The 19,993-nt window shown below is 34.9% G+C and overlaps 3 protein-coding genes across 3 annotated transcripts in view; 2 read left to right on the top strand and 1 right to left on the bottom strand.

Annotated features, from left to right (window-relative positions):
- Window positions 1–7,175, top strand: part of LOC106870176 (UPF0728 protein) — a 21,932-nt gene extending 14,757 nt beyond the window's left edge. The window contains exons 3-4 of the mRNA XM_014916176.2: window positions 3,148–3,267; window positions 5,877–7,175. Of these exons, the coding sequence (XP_014771662.1) occupies window positions 3,148–3,267; window positions 5,877–5,941 (185 nt within the window). The 3' untranslated portion in view covers window positions 5,942–7,175. The remainder of the gene's footprint in view (window positions 1–3,147; window positions 3,268–5,876) is intronic.
- On the bottom strand, window positions 7,176–16,115 carry LOC106870175 (ribosomal L1 domain-containing protein 1). Its single transcript, XM_014916175.2, has 7 exons — window positions 16,009–16,115; window positions 13,479–13,615; window positions 11,782–11,926; window positions 10,384–10,532; window positions 10,169–10,270; window positions 8,247–8,416; window positions 7,176–7,533 (listed from the first exon to the last, which is right to left on the bottom strand). The coding sequence occupies exons 1-7, from the start codon at window positions 16,042–16,044 to the stop codon at window positions 7,220–7,222; spliced, it is 1,053 nt and encodes a 350-aa protein (XP_014771661.1). The 5' UTR covers window positions 16,045–16,115; the 3' UTR covers window positions 7,176–7,219.
- A 116-nt stretch (window positions 16,116–16,231) lies between these two features.
- LOC106870165 (soluble calcium-activated nucleotidase 1) overlaps window positions 16,232–19,993 on the top strand; it is a 22,678-nt gene continuing 18,916 nt past the window's right edge. The window contains exon 1 of the mRNA XM_014916164.2: window positions 16,232–16,934. Within this exon, the coding sequence (XP_014771650.1) occupies window positions 16,277–16,934 (658 nt within the window). The 5' untranslated portion in view covers window positions 16,232–16,276. The remainder of the gene's footprint in view (window positions 16,935–19,993) is intronic.

Raw genomic sequence — 19,993 nt, 5'->3', positions numbered from 1 at the left:
ATATATATATATATATATATATATACATACACACACACATATATATATATATATATATATATATATATACACACATATATAAACACACACACACACAACCTCCCCCACACACATGTATACACATACACACATGCATACTAAAGATTATTATGGGTTATACCTAAAAATTTTAGCTATCACTACATTTGTAAATTAATTAGACTAGTTAATAAATTTTACTAGATACATTAAACAGCTGTGATGATCTGTCTGTCAACAATTGGATACCCTACATTCTAAAGCTACTGTGGAATTGTATTTATAGCTTCTCTTGCTACACTTACAACTAAATTAGGTAGACTGATTTGAATAGAAGATACATTTTTAGCTTTAAGGTCTGTTACTAGAGAAGTTGTCTTGTCCCCAGCAAAACATTGTCTCTGTTTGTTCACCAGGGGGTTGTCTTAATCTCAGCATGTAGAAGAGCGAGTGATGGAAGAAGATCAGAGTGATAAAGAGGAGAATCAAGAAAGAAAGAAAGAGAGGGAGAGAGAGAGAGAGAGATGGACGACTACAACATGAATGTTAAGAAGATTCAAAAAGAACACAAGCAGTATAACAGGAAAGGTGTTATATATATATATATATATATATATATCAATTGTACAGATTGAATAGCTTCTCTCCAATACAGCATCTTGCTACTTTGCCACTTGTAACATTCCTTTGTTATCTCCTTTGTGAGTTTCCCTGTCCACTTCTGTACGTATTTCCCTTAGTCTTATTCTTTCAGTTTCCATAGTAATCCACAATTAAAGATCTCAATGTTAAAAACAGAATAAACATATTAAATTCATGTTTCCTTAGAACATTATATTGATTAAGATGGAGTGACTGCCTATCCCTATGTAGATCTAGCAAGAAAGATCAGCCATTGTTTTCAACAACAGTATGGTCACAGATGCAATTAATTATATGAAGGCAATGACAGCAGCTGGACTATATAATTAAATGCTGTACTTTAATACAGAATGAATCTCTAGATTTTTGGTCACCAATGTGTGAATAGACAAACATCTTGTCTGTGTATACAACATCAAGAACACACAAAAAAAAAACTGTAAATGCACCAGTAACTTATTCATGAAACTAGTTGCCAAGGAAGCATTATATATGTAAATTAGTCTTTCCAGATTACTCAATTCCTTAGTAATTGTGGGTTTATGAGCAGAATATCCATGGACAGTTAAAGAAGGTTCTCTCTTGCTGATGAAATCCAAATACAAGACTAAAATTAACCCAGCTGATCTCTTTTTGTGTTCATGAAGATATTGGATATATAAAAACAAGGTGTTTACATCTGTAACACAAATTGACCCCAGGAGTTATTCCTTGTAAGCCTAGTACTTATTCTATTGGTCTCTTTTGCCAAACTGCTATGCTACAAGGATGTAAACACACCAACATCAGTTGTCAAACAATGGTGGGGGTACAAATACAAATATGTATATATATATATATATATATATATATATATACGACAGGCTTCTTTCAGTTTCTATCTACCAAATACACTCACAAGGCTTTGGTTGGCCCAAGGCTATAGTAGAAGACACTTGCCCAAGGTGCCACGCAGTGGGACTGAACCCAGAACCATGTGGTTGGGAATTAAGCTTCTTACTACACAGCCACTCCTGCACCTGTGTATATATATATATATATATTTGTAATATCCACTTTTCCATGCTTGCTTGGATAGGACTAAATTTTTTGAGGCAGATTTTCTATGGTCAGATGCCCTTCCTGTCAACAACACTCAAATTTCAAAGGAAGGTAAAATTTCCCCATGACCAGACATGTTTTCACTTGACATCATTTGACAAACCTTGATTGTGTTTGTCAGGTATAGCAGACTTGACAAATGTCTGAGGCAATTGAACATCACAACTATCTGTTTGCGAATTACCTGCTGCCCCTAATGGTAAGAAAAAGAAACTGATGTGCAGCCCATTTTCAGGGCTGTACATCAGTTCTTTTCATGCTAGTGTGGGTAGAATGGTTTTTGGAAATTAATATAGGGGAGTCATTGTTTTAAAGCTGGATGCCCTTCCTTCTGCTAATTATGATCCTGTAAAATAGGACTAGAACCAGAGGCAAGCAGATAATTTTGTGGTTAAAATGTTTGCTTTATATTATATGGTTCCAGATTCAATCCTTCTACACAGTAAACAGGGCTGATGTCTTCTACCAAAGCATTGTGCGAGAAGACAAACTGTATGAAAATCTGTCAGATGGGCTGTATTTTTTGGGTGGTAGATTTAATCCTTTCTTTGGTTTCACACTACCACCTGACTCTTGGGAGCCTTTTGGAAAGTTCCTAATCTCCCATCATCATCATCATCATTTAATGTTCCTTTTCCATACTGGCATGGGTTGGATGGTTTTACAGGAGCTGTCCAGCTGAAAAGCTGCCCAGGTTCCATGTCTACTTTGGCATGGTTTCTGCAGCTGGTTGCCCTTCCTAATACCAACCGCTTTACAGTGTTCTGGGTCCTTTGACTCAGCATTGGCACAGGCATGTTTACATGGCACCAACATGGGTGCTTTTTATATGGTACCAGCATCCATGAGCCCACAAGATTAGGAATGCTCAGCTGGAGAGGGATGCAGGGGACAAGCCTGTATGCAAGGACAACTGTGCCTTTACTTAGCATAGTGTGTCTTCTCAAGCACAGGAAACTGCCAGGAGTTATGGTCCCCTGTCTTCCCCTCTGTGGGTCCCAACGTCTGTAGCCAAAGTTAGGTGCTACTGTGTGGCCATTAGTGTGTGCTACTGACTTCTGGGAGCCATAAGTGAGAGCAGTGTAGCAATCAGAGACCAGTGCTCCTGTCACCCTCTGAAGATATGTAGCTGAAAAGTTTACAAAGGTACTACTTCTTATGCTACATCAAACACTGAATCTAATCCTTAGTTATTTTATAGATCATGCAATATACTGGTTTATAAAAAAGTCAAAATTTGTATGCTTGTTTGACAATGTAAAGTAGCAAAGAGAGAAAATTAAATTTAAACATTTCAGTTTACTACCATCCATTACTGTTTTCAAAATTATTCTTTCTAGAAGCAAATGACTATATGTTATAAAACAATTTTCTTCTTTTCTTTAGATGTTCTAAGAAAGAGTGGCCATACTGTGGAGCTGAGGGAAATTCTTGACTGGAATGCAGTACAAGTTTGGGTAAATGGAGAGTTAGTCTTCAAATGTAATATTCAAGATCTTGATTTTGGTTTGTATCATAATTGATTTGCTGTCTTTACAATTAACCAATCTTATCATTATTCCCCAAATTTGCAAAAGCTTTGCATTTCCCTTGGTTGGAGAAGGCTTCACTTTGTGAGAATCATTGCAGTAAATCACAGAGCACTTTCTTCATTTTTACTGTTTCAACTATTAGAATGAGATGATTGAGTGCAACTGTTTGGATGCTGACTGGACATTCAGTATGTTCTGGTGACAGTACTTTTTGATGCTGGAGGTAAACTCACACATACACATGCACACAAAAATATACACATAGACGTAGGCACAGGCATTGCTGTGTGGTAGGAAGCTTAATTCCCAATCACATGGTTCCAGGTTCAGTCCCACTGCATGATAACTTGGGCAAGTATCTTCTGTTATAGCCTTGGGCCAACCATGGCCTTGTGAATGGATTTAGTAGATGGAAACTGAAAGAAGCCCATTGTATAAAAAGCACTGAGTCCACTCTGCAGAGTGGTTGGTGTTAGGAAGGATATCCAGCCATAAAAACCCTGCCCAAACAGACACAGTAGCCTGGAGTAGTCTTCTACCTGGCTGACTCCTGTCAACCATCCTACCCATGCTTGCATGGAAGATAAATGTTAAATGATGATTATGATGTATATATCTATGTGTGTGTGTGTGTCTTTGTGTCTGTTTGTCCCTCACCACTGCTTGATAGCTGGTGTTGGTGTGCTTATGTTCCTGTAACTTAGCTGTTTGGCTAAAGAAACTCATAGAATAAGTACTAGGCTTAAAAAAAATAAGTCCTGAGGTCAATTTGTTCAACTAAAAAACACTTCAAGGCAGTGCCCCAGGATGGCCGTAGTTAAATGATTGAAATAAGTAAAAGACAAAAGATAGATACAAATAGAGATAGAGAGAGAGAGAGAAAGAGACATTACAATTTTATGATTGACATAAACACTTTCCCTCTCTTCATACAAATCAAGAGAGAAACATCAAAACGTCTGATATCAAATCAGTGACACCAAAATGTCTCTTACCCCTCAAGCATCTCCACTACTCTTAACCTATAATACTGATTTCAAATTTTAACACAAGGCCTGCAATTTCATGGGAGTGGGTGAGTCGTTTACATCGACCCCAGTGCACAACTGGTATTTATTTTATCAACCTTGAAAGGATGAAAGTTGAAGTTGGAAGAAAGGCTGCTAAACGTTTTGCCCAACATTTCATGTCTGTTTCTTTCATGTTAGCTTTGGTTAAATGAGTGGGAATTCTGAAGCTGGATGCACTTCCTGTCACCAACCTTTACCTGCTTTCAAGTAAGGGATTTTTTTTTATTCCAGAGGTCTTCAAAGGGTAGAACAGCCAGTCACAAATTGAAAGAAGGTTGCACAATCATTTGGTGACAATTGGGATCAACTCCAAATGAGAAAAGAGATAATTTCAAGGATCAATAATAAACCAAAATTGATGTGACATTTTGGAAATGGAATTTAATAGCATCAATTTTGTATTCAAAATTCTATTATTCAGGCTTCATCCAAAGACATTACTTATGAAAAACATCAAGCTGGTTGATAGGGCACCCAAAATTCTAATTCATACAAGAGAGTAGAAAGAACTATAGCTTGGTAGATATTAATAAGTTTCAAATAAGATTCCCCTGAAATGTACTAAAATATAATTGAATTGATCGAGAAGAAAATTAGCCTAGATGACATACAATATGATTTTATGCTATATTGGGGTACCTCTGATACCCTCTTCCAAGTGAGCAAACCACTCAAACTTTTGTCAACATGGAAAAGGTCTTTGACAGGGTTCTCATTCTGGGGTTTTGTAAGTAAACTAGAGGTAGACAAATGGCTTGTAAGTACTGTCGGTAATGTAAGTTAACAATTTTAGCCAGGAATTTAGCATTGCACTAGTTGACCACAGGGGCTCTTGTGTGCTGATGGTCAAGATTACACAACTCAATCAGCCAAACATTTAGAGAGGAAATTCCAAGCTTGACAGCAAAACCTAGAATTGGGATGTCTCTAAATAACTAGCTAGAACCAAAGTCTTAACAAAAACAGACAGGATGGTACTGCTACTGGGAAAATAGTCAATGCTTAATATGCAAAAAAATAAAAGCATGTAGGAACTCCGTATAATGTACCTATTGTACTCTTCTCTCCATCTCTTGTACCTATTAGTTTGGTTCTTCTTTTCTTTTATTCTTGTCTCTTACTCCAGCTCTCTTCTCAACCATTTGTGTGAGAAATACAGGAACAAATACATATGGAGACAACATAGGGAAAAGAATACTCTCTTTAGTCTTGCCAGTAATGAGACAAACCCAATGCAAACCAAATGGAGAAAAATGTAGGGTACAGACGACTTTATAGTTTTAATAGGAGCAAGACAACCTCTGTAGTGCTTGTTCTATGATACAATGAATTCAGTACTTGCTAAAGTGGTTGGTGACAGCAAGTGTACCTAACTGTAGAAACCATGCCAAAATGGAACGTATGAGCAAGACATGTCTAGCAGGGCCAGTCAACCCATGCCAATAGGGAAAGTGAATGTAAAATTATGATAACGATGATGATAATTAACATTAATGTCTTTTTCTTGTTACAGGAGGTGATGGATGGTTAGATCCCCTTTGTTCTGAAGCTGAAGATAAAGTCACTAAAGCTTTTTGATGTTGAAAATAGGATAATATGACTTAAGATAGATGAACAGTTAACCTGGCTGAAACACGAACTCTTGCTTTATTGTTTCAAGTTGAGTGCCTCACTGTTTTGTCTTCTCACTAACAACAAATTTAATATTATCAAGATATTGGGGAATCAGATCTCAGTCTTCATCTCACAAAGGTGTCTAGGCAAAAGCAACCATATTTCGAAAACGAATTTTTGTGGTTCTCTCACCTAAAATGATTGTAATCCTTGATACTATATTCCTAGTAATGAAGAATTTAGTACAATAACTTTGTCATTATTAAGCTGGTGTTTGAAATGTGAAAATCAAAGTGCAATGGAGGGTTTTAGTTTAGAGCATCTTAAAATAGTAAGTTTGTATCATAGAACTAAAGTAGTTTTGGGCAGGTTGGCATCAAAACGGTTAAAATCTAATTCCTTTGATGTGTGTCCACTCTTCCTTGATAATATTTCTAACAAAGTACTCCATTCATGTTTCATATTATTTTAAAAGTAATGAAAGATTTGGAAGTGTTTAGTATACTAAATTTCACTTAGTCAACATGATTGAGCAGACTTCTTTGTATATCAAGGACAACACTGTTTACTGTAGTATTCATATTTTAAGATGGCAGGGTGTGATTTGAGAGAATTTGGTTGCCAACTGACAGTATAAATGCTCTACCATTATATTAAGCTAGCGTTGAGATATAAACTCTGTCTCTTCTACCATTCATGTTTATATCTAGCAGCCAAATCACACTGAAACCATACCTTAATATTTGTCAAGAAAAGAGACATATATATATGTATAGAACATCGCATAAATCATTTCCATAGTTTTAATTATTTCACTCATTAGACTATGACCATGCTGGGGCATCGCCTTAAAGGGTGTACTTGATAAAATCAGTCCCAGTACATATTCTTAAAATTTGGTTTCTATCAGTCTCCTTTTGCCGAACTACTATGTTATCAGGACATAAACCAACACCAGTTGTCAAGCAGTGAGAAAGCCCCCCACCATTCCTCACACATTTTGTAAAGGGAAATTGAGCCTCCACTATTTCTGTTTACCAAATTCACTCACAAAACATTGGTAAGCCCAGGAAGACACTTGCCCAAAGAACCAAGTAGTGTAATTGAACCTGGTTGGGAAGTGAACATCTAAAAGCACACAGCCTTGCCTGCAACTGTAGAGGATGTATTAATAAATAAATATTATTCAAACCAAAAATGTATTCAAATGCTTTTACTTAAGTAACTTCAACTACAAAGTTTTCAAGTAACATTTTTTTTATTTTGCTTTGTACTTTTTATCTTCTTCCATATTTCACGAGCTTTTTTCTTCTTTAGTATTTTGCGTTTACTTGTAGTTACAGTAGCTTTCTGCTTCTTCTCTTTTGTGCGTTTCTTAAAAGGCGCATTTGAAAAATCCTCATTCCCCCACAGTAATTTTCTCTTCTTATCATTATTACAGAGGATTATTTCTTTATCATCATCCACATATGCATCTGAGCGTAGTTTCCATGTAATTTCTTCTGGTTCAGGCTCTGTTTGAGTGAGTGCCTGCTCAGGATCTATGTCAGCATTACCTGAAGAAGAAGAAAAGAAACTAAATGACATTATAAACAGATTTTAAAAAGCAACAATTATAAATGTCATTTTTTGTGGGGAAAAAAAAAAAAAAGTGAAGTTAAATAAAGAGCGTTATGCAAGGTTTCCTTGTTAAAACATAATCAATGGTCTTTTAAATGATGTCAAAATTGAATAAGGTACTTGAGTGAAACAAATTTCTACATGAAGGAAATGCTAAAACTAACATTGCTTCTATTAATATCACTAAAACTAGACAAATAAATAGATGAGTTATTTCTTCTACATTCATTCTCATGACCATGCTGGGGCATCACCATTAAATGAAAGATGTTTACAGTATCTAGGTTTCTCAAGTGGTCCCTAAGTACTAACTAGACTAAGTGTTGTTTAACTAATGGTTGGACAAGAACCAGTGTTTCCAATATGATATGGCTGCAAACAAACCTAATTTTTTGTTGGTATTCTGACCATTAACCATGCAATCATGAAGTAGAAGTGAAACCTTTTTAAGTAGTGTATTTACTTTGTTCTGAGTCATAACAACTCTGCTTATCTTGGCTTGCCTTGAATATAATGCAACAATAGTTGGTCATCATACTCTGTATACTTAAATGAAACACTTTGAACACTCTAGCTTACAAGTAAAGTAGATTACTTCTCACAAAGCAGATTTCAACAATGAAACTCAACAAAGTATAAAATAACTTACCTAATGCTGCTAAGTAAACTGGCAGGGATGGTGAATCTTCAGTCTTTAAGTAGATATTTCGTATGTTCTCAGCTCCCCCAGGAATAGATTGACAAAGACTGTTAACAGCAGCTATAATATTGTCACTAACTTCAGTTTGTGTCATAGTAGAATTGGCAATATGTGCCATGCTGGTAAGTAAAAAGAAAATGGCATTAAACATGAATAAAAAAAAAAACTACTTTCTATACTATAAAGTACCTGTACTTGTCACAGGAACAGAATTCAGAATTCATCCAAGTGCTACTTTATGCATGTGAAAGTTATGAATAGCAGCTAGTCTCTGAACAAATTAAGAAGTTGTTTATGGCACTGATATTTAAAAAAAGACATGTGATAAACATCTAGAGGAAAAAATGAATGCTGTCTTAGTATAAACTTGATGTCTTAGCAATTGCTGTTGTTAGATTAATCAATACTTGAACTAACATATTACCCAACAGATGATGTAGTGGTTTAAGATAGTCTACAACTGAAATGAAACAATTGGGTGTGGCATGGCTAACTGGACACTCAACCTGTTGTAGTGACAGTGTTTTATTACTAGAGCCAAACAGATGCATGCATGTGCACACATATAGAGTGACAGACATTACAATTTATTAATTGAACATGGTTGATATAAACACTTTCCCTCTCATCATACACAAAGAGAAATGTGTTCTCATATAAACAGAGAGGGGAGAGACAGATAGACACATTAAAACATCTGATGTCAAATAAATCAGCATCAACTCAGTGATGCTAAAATGTCTCACACCTTCCTGCAAATACTTTATATATTTGGAGCCCCTTGAAGATTTGGAAGAAAATTCTTAAGAGGAACCACAAAGTGTTATATTCCCACAAAATTTCCGATCAGAATAGAAAAGTGCTCAAATTTTGCATTAGTTTATTTTGTACTTTATAAATTACATGAGGAGTAAGAGCTTTAACCAATGGGTAAGTAAACCACATATACACATCACAATTTACCAAGAAACTCTTGTTGATTATCAAATAATTAATATTCTGAAACAACTGAAACAATTTAAAATTTGGCAAATCCTATTTAGTATACTCTTTACTCTTTTACTTGTTTCAGTCATTTGACTGCGGCCATGCTGGAGCACTGCCTTTAGTCGAACAAATCAACCCCAGGACTTATTCTTTGTAAGCCCAGTACTTATTCTATTGGTCTCTTTTGCCGAACTGCTAAATTACAGGGATGTAAACACACCAGCATCGGTTGTCAAGCGATGGGGGGGGGGGACAAACACAGACACACAAACATATATATATACAACAGGCTTCTTTCAGTTTCCGTCTACCAAATCCACTCGGCGCGAGGCTATAGTAGAAGACACTTGCCCAAGGTGCCACGCATATATTAATATTTGTTTTAATTCTAACAATAAATATATTTTTCATTGGACAGAATTTCATCTATGATGTTAGTATGGCTGTGAAGTTAAAAGTTTGCTTCCCATTCACATGGCTTTGGATTCAGTCCTACCGAGTGTCTTCTACGACAGCTCAGAGATGACCAAAGCCTTGCAAGTGGAACTGGTAGATAGAAACTGAGAGTATACATATATGTATCTCTTTGTCTTGACATCAAATGATGGTTGTAAAACAAGCATCACTGTTTTATTAGAAGAATTATTCATTTTCAATTTTCCATGAAAACATGTTTGGTCATAGGGGAAAACACTTTACTTGGAAATCAATGAGTGTTGGTGACAGAAAGGGCACCTGATTGTTGAAAATCTACCTCAATGAATTCTGTCTGAACCATACAAGCATGAAAAAGTGGACATTAAAACAATGACCCTAATCCAAAGGATAAATAATTGGCTTATAAATTATACAGTAAACATTAAAATCTAATAAACATTACTTACCAGCAAGATCCTCTTCCAGTTATGACTAAAAAACTGTCATTGACAGCACTGTTAATTTCTTCCTTAAGTTTATTCGATTTTAGATCGACTTTTATAGGAATTCTATAAAAAAAAAAAAATTGAATTTTTAAGAAAATATTAATTTGGAAATGTCAAGCATTACAGTAAATTAAATGTCAAATTATGAAATTAAACTTGTAACAGTAAACACATACCGTTTTCGTCTGAAGAAATCTCTTCCTAATATTCGAGGCAATGGTCCAAATACACTTTTATCAGCTAAAAATACATCAAATTTATTGCAAAGTTTCCTCTTAGCTTCAAATGGCCTATATTCCAAATAAAGGGTCTTTAGAGTAATGACCTGAAATAGAATAATTTAAAAAAAATTAAGCATTATTTTATATTTATAAATTCATCAATTCAAGTGTATAGATACAGAGATGATGAAAATAACCAGGTATAATAAATACCATCCATTTTTTTGTTTTGATATTTTCATTGTATTATTTAGTGGCCTTGTTTAGATTTGTCAAAATGCTAACATAACTCCTATCTCAAAGAAATAGGAAAAAACCTAATTGAATAAATACTGGTTTACTTACATCATGACACTGATGCTTATTGAAAACTTTCAAAACTGATTTTAAGAGACAGGTAGAAATATAGCAGTTTACTAAAAATGAAATTGTAACAGATCAACAGGTATTCATTACTAAGCACTGAAATACAAACATTAAGTCTTTATAATGCTTATTATTTACAACGTAGCTGCACTATTTGACTCTAACCTGCATAAAAATCTATTCAAGTTGCTCAGACAATATGGAATTAAGAAGTTCAATGCACTGAACAGCAGGCAATACTGTATACTTGCTTGAATGATTCTTTATCACCTATATATAGGGGAATATCATTGGTCTACTTGTTGCATTCATGCTTGACCAATCAGGTGGATTGGTATGTGCAGCTAGGATGAAGTATTTATAGTTATGGGAGGTGAGAAAAAAAAAAAATACATGCCACGAACCAAGAGGAACGTAGTCAAATTAGCTGAATTGATTAACCCTTTAGAATTCAGATTATTCTGTTGACTGTTATGCTTATTTGTTCACATTGTTTTGAATTACCCATTCATTATCTTTTTAATGGCATGCTTGTTTATTTCTATTATGACATTGTAAGGAAGGTGTGAGAAGCTGAATATGGCCAGTTTAAACACTAAAGGATTAATATAGAATCACCTCACTTCAGAAGTAAAATTACTTTCTTTCTTTGAACCTTTAGATTTAGTGGATTAAAGAATTATGACCTTTATCCTTTTAATATAAACTTTTCTAAGTTGAAATGGATTGGATGGGTCAGCAGTATGATGCACCACTATGTTATAAAAAGATTCAACTTTCAACAGTCACTCAATTTAGCTGCAAATAGGTATCTGGAGATAGTGTTTAACTAACAAGTGTTTTGCTACTTTGCTGTGCTTGGCTTATACCTTTACAAAGCAATGAAGACCATTTATGAAAATTCCTCTTCTTATAAAGTTTTCAGTAGTAATCCAAAGATCTGATGGGTTATGGTGTATTACTAAACCAACCAGAAATTTTATTTACCTCAGAAATACATGTTATATCCTTCTCGGCCAAAAGTTCTTTGTAATGAAAAACAGTAGGGTCAGAATCTCGTACTCTCTTGTTCAAATCAGGCACAAAGAGACAGATGTATTGATTTTCAAAACCTAAACCATGAGGGACATTCCTAACAAAAATAGAAGAATAAAAAAATGTAATCATAACAGGTTATATGGCATAAATGGTTTATCAGTATTTCAACATACCATATAAAAATGAAGTTAAAAAAAAAAAAGAGAGCAAGAAAGAAATTTTTTTATTTGTCACCAGAAACTATACCTCTTGATTGTAATTCAGTTAACTTCAAAGACCAAGCTCATTTTCACTTTTATCAAATGCATCACATACATCTATTCTGTTTACAATCATTAGAGTGTAGCTATGTTGGACTATTTCAGTAGATTGTATTGCTCCAGAAATTTGCCCAGTACTTATTTTATTGGCCTCGTAAAAGGACAATAATGTTGAACTGGGTATAAGGCAATGTAACCATAACATCAACCATACTAAGTTTGCATCCCCAAAGATACAAATATTTAATAAAAATTCTCTCCATAGATCAAACTTCATTTGCACACTTTTAAATAAAATCATTTTTTAAACATTTTAAATCACTCACACTGTTCAAATTCTTTTATATGTTTCAGCCTTGAGGCTGTAACCATGCTGGGGTACCACCAGTTAAAAAATCTGCTCCTCACCCGGGGCAGATTTTGTAACTGGCGGTGCCTCGGCCTGGCCACAGCCTCATGGCTGAAGCATATATATATATATATATATATATATATAAAAGAATAAAATAATTTGAACAGTGTGAGTGAATCCTAGAAGATAACCTTCATGATAAATATGCATATTTCTGTTGTGATAAAAAAAAAGTACATGGAAATGCTGAATACTGTATGTAATCATTGTAATGTTACTAAATTATTGTCATATTTTAATAACTTCTTGCAACAGATTATAGCAAATAATCTGCTCAAAAACATCTAATTTAGCAGCTGAAGTAGAGATAACTCTGAGTTGACTTTTTAATTTTCATTCATCTGAATAGAGTGGCAAAACATACAAATAAACCATATTTGATGGCATATAAACATACTTTTTCCCTCACCAAAATGTCTCAAAATATATATGCAAAGTTGGGCCTCCCATAAGCTTTAATGCACCATCTTTTACTTCTTTCAGTCATTAGTCTATGGCCATGCTGGAGCACCGTCTTGAAGAATTTTAATCGAACTAATTAACCCCAGTATTTAATCTAGCAGTTTCTTTTTCCAAACTACAAAGTTATGGCGGATGTAAACACACCAGCACAGGTTGTCAAGCACACAAACACATATACAATGGACTTCTTTCAGTTTCTGTTTACCAAATCCACTCACAAGGCTTTAGTAGAAAACACTTGCCCAATATGCTACACAGTAAGACAGAATCTGGAACCATGTAGTTGGGAAACAAACTTATCACACAGTCACACCTGCACCGTTTTTCTTGAATATGTACAGTGAAATTGGTGTGCATCTAATATGCCAGTCAAATGACATACATAATTGTAAAAAGAAAAAAAATTCCTTCAATTATAAAACCAAATTATTAACGAAACTACTCAAACTCAATAGAAACATTAAAAAAACATGCATCTAAATTATTTTAATAAAGATGTCAATTTTTCTTACAGGTTGATAACTTTGTTCTTGATTTTTGGAATTGATCTGAAGGTGAAAGACATTAATATTTTCACTGGAACATCAAATAGTTCATTTTTTCTTTTCTTCTTTAAAAAGCTAAACAGTGCATTTACACTGGATTTAACCTAGAATAAAAACAAGAAAATTTACAATTTATGGTATGCCATAAAATTTTGATAGGGTGAATTTTTTCTAGAAAATGCAGGAAGCAATGAAAATGAAGTAAAGTAAATGCAGGATAAGGATAATGGTTCTGATTATGGCCAGAACCATGTACAAAGAGTTTGAGATGTAGTCATGAATTGTAAATGTGAATATTCTTTTAGTTTTTACTGGTTTCAGTCACTGGACTGCAGCCACACTAGAGCACCACCTTCAGGGGTTTACTCAATCATATTACACCCCTCCACCACATAACATTTATTTCAGCTTAGTAATTACTTTAAGGGGTTTTTATTTACCACACTATCAAGCTAAGGGCATGAAAGAACACAACATAACACTTTTTTTTTTGTTTAGACCAATGTAAAATAAACACACAAGGACACATATATTGAACTTCTGTGTAATTTTTGTCAACCAAGTATCACTCACACGGTATTGATAAATTTGAGGCAGTAGAACATGCTGGATTAAAATGATACACAATAGAATTGGAGCCAGAAGCATGTGGTAGCGAAACAAACTTCTTAATTCTTATCTACATAGCCATATCCTTGTCTTAGGATGGGTCACTGAAGGAGCCTTTATGTAGTTGTTTGGCCTACTAGAGCTGGTAGTCAAATCTGTCACATTTTAATACACATGTAGACTTAGATATAGTTGAAACCCTGATTCTTATGAATTAAAGGCCACTTTCTTTTATCATAATTCAACATTTCTCATGGCACCAGCAGACAAAATCGTAAAGGCGTTGCTCCAGAGGATAGCAAAGGAGATGTGCTGGAACAGTCACTCTGACTTATGGGGCTTGCACTTGCTGACAGCAATCTCTGCCCCGATAGTTGTAAGAAGCCTTAATAAAACTGGCCTCAGATTAAACAGAAACAACAAACTGACCATTTGTATCCCTTCACTGTCACTAAAGTGTTGCTGGCTAAGACACTTAAGGCTTTATTAGCAGGGTTTCATCTCTAATTAGCTACCAGTATCTGAAATAATTCATTTCTGTTGACAGTAGTTGCACTGTAAGATTCTCAAATGATTTGCTGTCTTGTAGTACTAAGTTTAGTTCCTGTTCCTGCAAGGAAAATTACTTGCAGCATGCAGGTATCCTGACCAGATTCATCACTCTTCACCGTAACGTCAAAGATTATAATTTTGGTAATCTTTCAGGATAAGGTGTTTAAAAAAGTAAATAAAAATTAAAGGGGAGATAACTTGCTGTTAACGTAGACATTGGCTATAGCCACCAAGTGAAAAGTCTTTTTCTTTGGTACAGAATTCCTCCATATAAACTCATGTAAATATGAAATGAATAAATTGTCTGACGTTCCAAATCGACATCGTAATTTTCTTTTTACCCACATCCACATATTCTCCACACTTCGCATATGCACGTCGTTATTTGTCCTATCTACAAAGTTCTCCCGATGCACAATCACTTCATGAGTGTACGTACAGTTATTTAGGCATGAGAACCTAATTATCCCCTTTAATTTTAATTTTTTTAAACACTCTATACTGAAAGATTACCATATATTTTTTCACCAATGGTTTTTATTGTATCCAACACTTTTTATGATGCTAAATCAGAGTACGTTACTAAAAAAATAACCTATCTATAAAGAAAACTCTCTGATACATGAATTAGCGAAAAAATAGCTACATCTCTATTACTGAGTATGAAAAAAATGATAGCTAAGCTCTACCCGAGTAGATCTATGATCAAAAACTTCCAGCTATGACCATATCGATTTTTTTTTTTTGCTTTAATAAATCCTGGACTACATAACCAATGTCCTCTTTCCGTTTGTTAAAACAGGAAAATATGACACGAGGAAAATTTGGGTTATGATTAAGCCATGTGTTGAAAGAGTTTAGTACCAGGTCAGCTCTAATCCAGCATACTGATGATCAAAAACATTCTCTCCACGACACCCAATTTTTTTTTGCCAAGACAATATTATCAAACATGTCCTTTTTTAAGACAATACTGATTTGAGGAATATTCAATAACACCATTCGCATTTTCGAATATAATAATCTATTTGGGTCCATTTCTGTCCACTACTCAGTTCAGCTCTTTAATGATTCGTAACCACAAAAAGTGGTATGAAGAGACATAAAATAATATGCCACAATATTCGCTAAAACGTTAATCCTTCGGTATAAATTGCTAATAAGTTAGTAAAAATGTGTCATGTGTTAAATAAAAAAGGTACAGATTACTTATCTGCAAAAAATACTTTTAGAGTAACAAATAAAAAATATACAGGAGAACCGACAGATGAATAAAGCATTTAACCATGCAGTAATAATATATTTCAGATAAATCAAATAAAACTAAGCATTTTACCTGATCCACTTCGATATCAAGTAGTTTCGAAGCCATGTTCTAAAATGCACGTGGAGACATATGACTACTTCGGGGTAAATGATTATTAATAGCTTACTTTAAAAAAATCTTACTATTTTTTTTTAACTATAAAAATTACTTAATTGAAAAATACTACTTAAAGTATATTATAAAAGTTTCCTTTTTGTATTAACAAGATTAAATATTCAGTGCGGTAATAAATTTAAAAAAACATGACGACAGACGACACTGATCATGGCCCACGTCAATGGTGTCCGTGAACCAAAATTTGTTTCCCGATCAGGAACAACTTACAGATTTTATGGATAATGATATGAAGGGCACATATCCTTCAACTGTACATGACTGGATGGTTGCCATACGCCGACCTGTACCTTATAGGGTCGGTAATGCTAAACTTCACATAAAACCCCGTTTTCTTGCGTATGCTGCCATTTTCGCTGGCGCTGTTCTTATTTTAGTTGTGATGTTTCTTCCTAATCCATCGAATTTAGCTATAAATTGTCCGCGTGACAATTTTCATTCAAATCGATTTTACAATTCAATCTACCCACTTTCCAAACCAATATTAACAGAGGCCGGCTTAAAATACCGAATAGCCATAATCGCAGATTTAGACACGCAGTCATTTAGAAAATCAAATACCTGGATCAGTTACATGAAATTAGGGAATTTAACTATTTCAGATGATTTCACCAAAATATCAGTTGAATTCGAATCTAAAATGTTAACTCTTTCGTCAACCCTGTCTCAAGGTGGGCGCGGAATGGAATTGTCTGAACTTGTGACATATAATGGAAATTTATACACTGTTGATGATAGAACAGGAGTTGTTTATTTGATAAAAAATAACAACGTTATTCCTTGGGTAGTGTTAACGGACGGTAATGGCGAAAGTAACAAAGGTGAGTCAACGTACAATCATTTTTCTTTCAAAATGTTTCATACAACTGAACTTAAAATACTGTAATATATAATAATAATGTGACAGGCGTCGCATCAACAATCATACCACTGAAATTGTAATATATATATATATGAAACGAATTTTTCTTTGCACCGACAATTTTCAATTCGATCACAAATGCATATTCATAAATATGTTTGTGAGGGTGTAGTATGAATAAGTTACTGGTACGTTTACGGTGTTTTGTGTCAATGCCATTCTTTTAGTACTGAATATATCTTTAGATTTTAGCCAACGTTGTATATACAGGTGTGAGCACCTTGTCCTTTATCTTCAGTGCTGGTGGTCAGAAAGAAAGGTATAAGCCAGACGAGTTTCACTAGGAATGTCTTATAAATGCACTTTTAACAAAGAGCTTAAATAAATTGACATATGTAATTAATAAATTACTGGAACCAGATGAAGAGCGCATTACACAGATAAATTACATATAGAGATTTACATAAAATAAGATGAGGATGGAAAAAATAATTAGATAAAATGTATACAGGGTGTTTGGGCTAATTTGACGATTTTTATGCCTCCTTTTTTCAGAAACAGCTTGCTGTATTTATTAACAGTCGATGCCGACGGAGAGCATAAAGATTAAAGTTGTAGTTGAGAAAAAGTTAGCTTGACAGGGATAGGAAACCATCTGAATATTGGTAAAGAGTTACCTATATCTTGATGATTCATGCCAGGTATCAAAAAGCTGACATCACGAATGCTGCTCAAATCTATGTGAACAGTGCCATAACACGGACAACATGAAAACCAAGTTCATCCAAACTGTGAATACTTTTTGTGTGTCTCCTGTGAGAGTGACATCATGTAAGCTCACATCTTGGGCTCAATTCAGATGACTATGTGAAGCTGCTGGTGACTGTGGGCAATCCCTAGGTAGAGAGAGTTGCTGCTGGAAGGCCATATTTGCAGCGGTCAGAATTCAGTTCCTAGTCCCACTTTTGGAAAAAGTCAGGAGTGGTTGTTGGAAATTTTCTACAACTTCACCAGCCCCTATTTCTGGCCTCTTAATTCCCCTGATTGTAATGCTATGGATTACTATGTGTGGGGTATGGTTGAGAAAGGCACTAACTGCTCTATCTGTAACACCAAGGCTGAGCTGGTGCCCATGATCTACTCATGGACACAGTGAGGAATGCTGGTGCTAGGTTCCAGAGCCATCTTGACGTCGTGGTGGAAGTTGAGGGCAGCTACACGAGCAAACTGTTGTCTCCCAGCCATAATCTAGTGAATATTTTTGCTTTTTTAAGAAGTACTTTTATTTTTGAACAGGATATTGTGTTTTCTTTTCCTTTATGCAAACTGTCAAATTTAGCCTGAATCCCCCCCTCTCTCTCTCTCTATATATATATATGCATACAATTAAATTGATAAAAAGAGATTAGTGAACATGCTGTGTGGAGTGAAAAATCCAATGTTTCAGAAAAATCTTTCTTCAGGGAAAAATAGACAGGAGAAAAATTAATGAAGAGAGAGCACAGTTTTTTTTTTACATCCTTTGAGTTAAAAAGCAAAACAAAACTGGTTGTCTTAGAGGTTGTAAAACTCTGTTATGTTTCATTAATTTCTCTTCAGTTAACTTTTCCCTGAAGAAATACTCTATCCAAAACACTGGATTTTCCTGTCTTCATGACAAGTTCACTGTACACTTTTTATTGATTTTACTAAATCATACAAGTCTTGCCAATGCAAACCAATACAGATCTCTTTGGGAGTTTGATCATATGTATAATGTTTATACACAAATTTCTACACATATACACACTGATACAGACACACACATACATATATATGTATGTTTATTTTTATATCATCAGCATCATTTTAATATCTACTTTTCCATGCTTGTATGGATCAGGGTCAGATGCGAGCATGTTGGGACAGTGTTTTCCACATCTGGATGCCCATTCTGTTGCCAACCTCCACTTGATTCTAAGCGAAGTAATAATCTCCCAGTCTGTCAAAAAACAAACAGCTCAGACATGTTTATGATAAGAACTGCTACAAAGATTATGCAACATGTCAAAAAAGCCTGGACATGCTTTTGTTGCAGATTTCAAGCATATGATGCTGACAGTGAACCGTTGTTTACAACACATGAAGAAGAAGGAAGTACAGACTCACTAAAACAAACACATATGCACACAGACTCAGCCGAAGAAAATCTGCCTCAATAAACCTGTGGAAAGGGTAGACTGAGGAAGTGGTGAGAAATGATTTTTTGGATATTGAGCCTCACAGAGAAGATAAGTGACTGAGACTTTTGGCCATTCGCTGTGCTTGAGAAACTTGTCAAACTAAGTGAAATTGTGGCCATCCACACACATATGTATGTCCTTTACAACCATGCTCCCCCTCCCACACACATACTGACCCCTGTCAAAACTTCCCCATCTTTCCAGCACCTGCAGGCTCCTCCCCTTCACTCTCTCTCATCTGCTGCAGGGCCCTCCACTCTCTCTCATATGCCTGTCTGCATAATCTCCATGTCCTCATATGTCCTCCCTACCCCACTTCCAGCCTCTCCAATTTCCGTTGCCATCACTTGCTACAGTCATGTCTTCCCCATCTCTAAACATGTCCTCTAACACTCTCATGGGACAGCCCCTTCTATCCCCTCTGTACTACTTAGACTCCCTCTCCCTGTTCCCTGTAGACCCCAATACATCTCCAACACCATCTATTCTTCTCTCTATCTTTCTCCCACACTCTCTCCCACCTTCCTGTGCTGCTGCCATGTAAAAAGTGCCCAATAGACTCTGTAAAGTGGTTAGCATTAGGAAGGGTATCCAGCCATAAATAGAACAGACAGCTGCAGCCTATGCTAGCATAGGAAAGGGGTTTTAAATGATGATAATGATGATTATATATGTATATAAATATAAATCAAAAAATGAAAAAACAAAATAATAAACTGAACAATTATAAATTCAATTCAATTTAAATATTTTATACAAACAAATGACACTATTGTATATATATATATATATATAT

This window comes from Octopus bimaculoides, chromosome 5, assembly GCF_001194135.2.
Source record: "Octopus bimaculoides isolate UCB-OBI-ISO-001 chromosome 5, ASM119413v2, whole genome shotgun sequence".
Taxonomy (NCBI): domain Eukaryota; kingdom Metazoa; phylum Mollusca; class Cephalopoda; order Octopoda; family Octopodidae; genus Octopus; species Octopus bimaculoides.
This window is presented reverse-complemented; position numbering and strand designations above follow the sequence as displayed.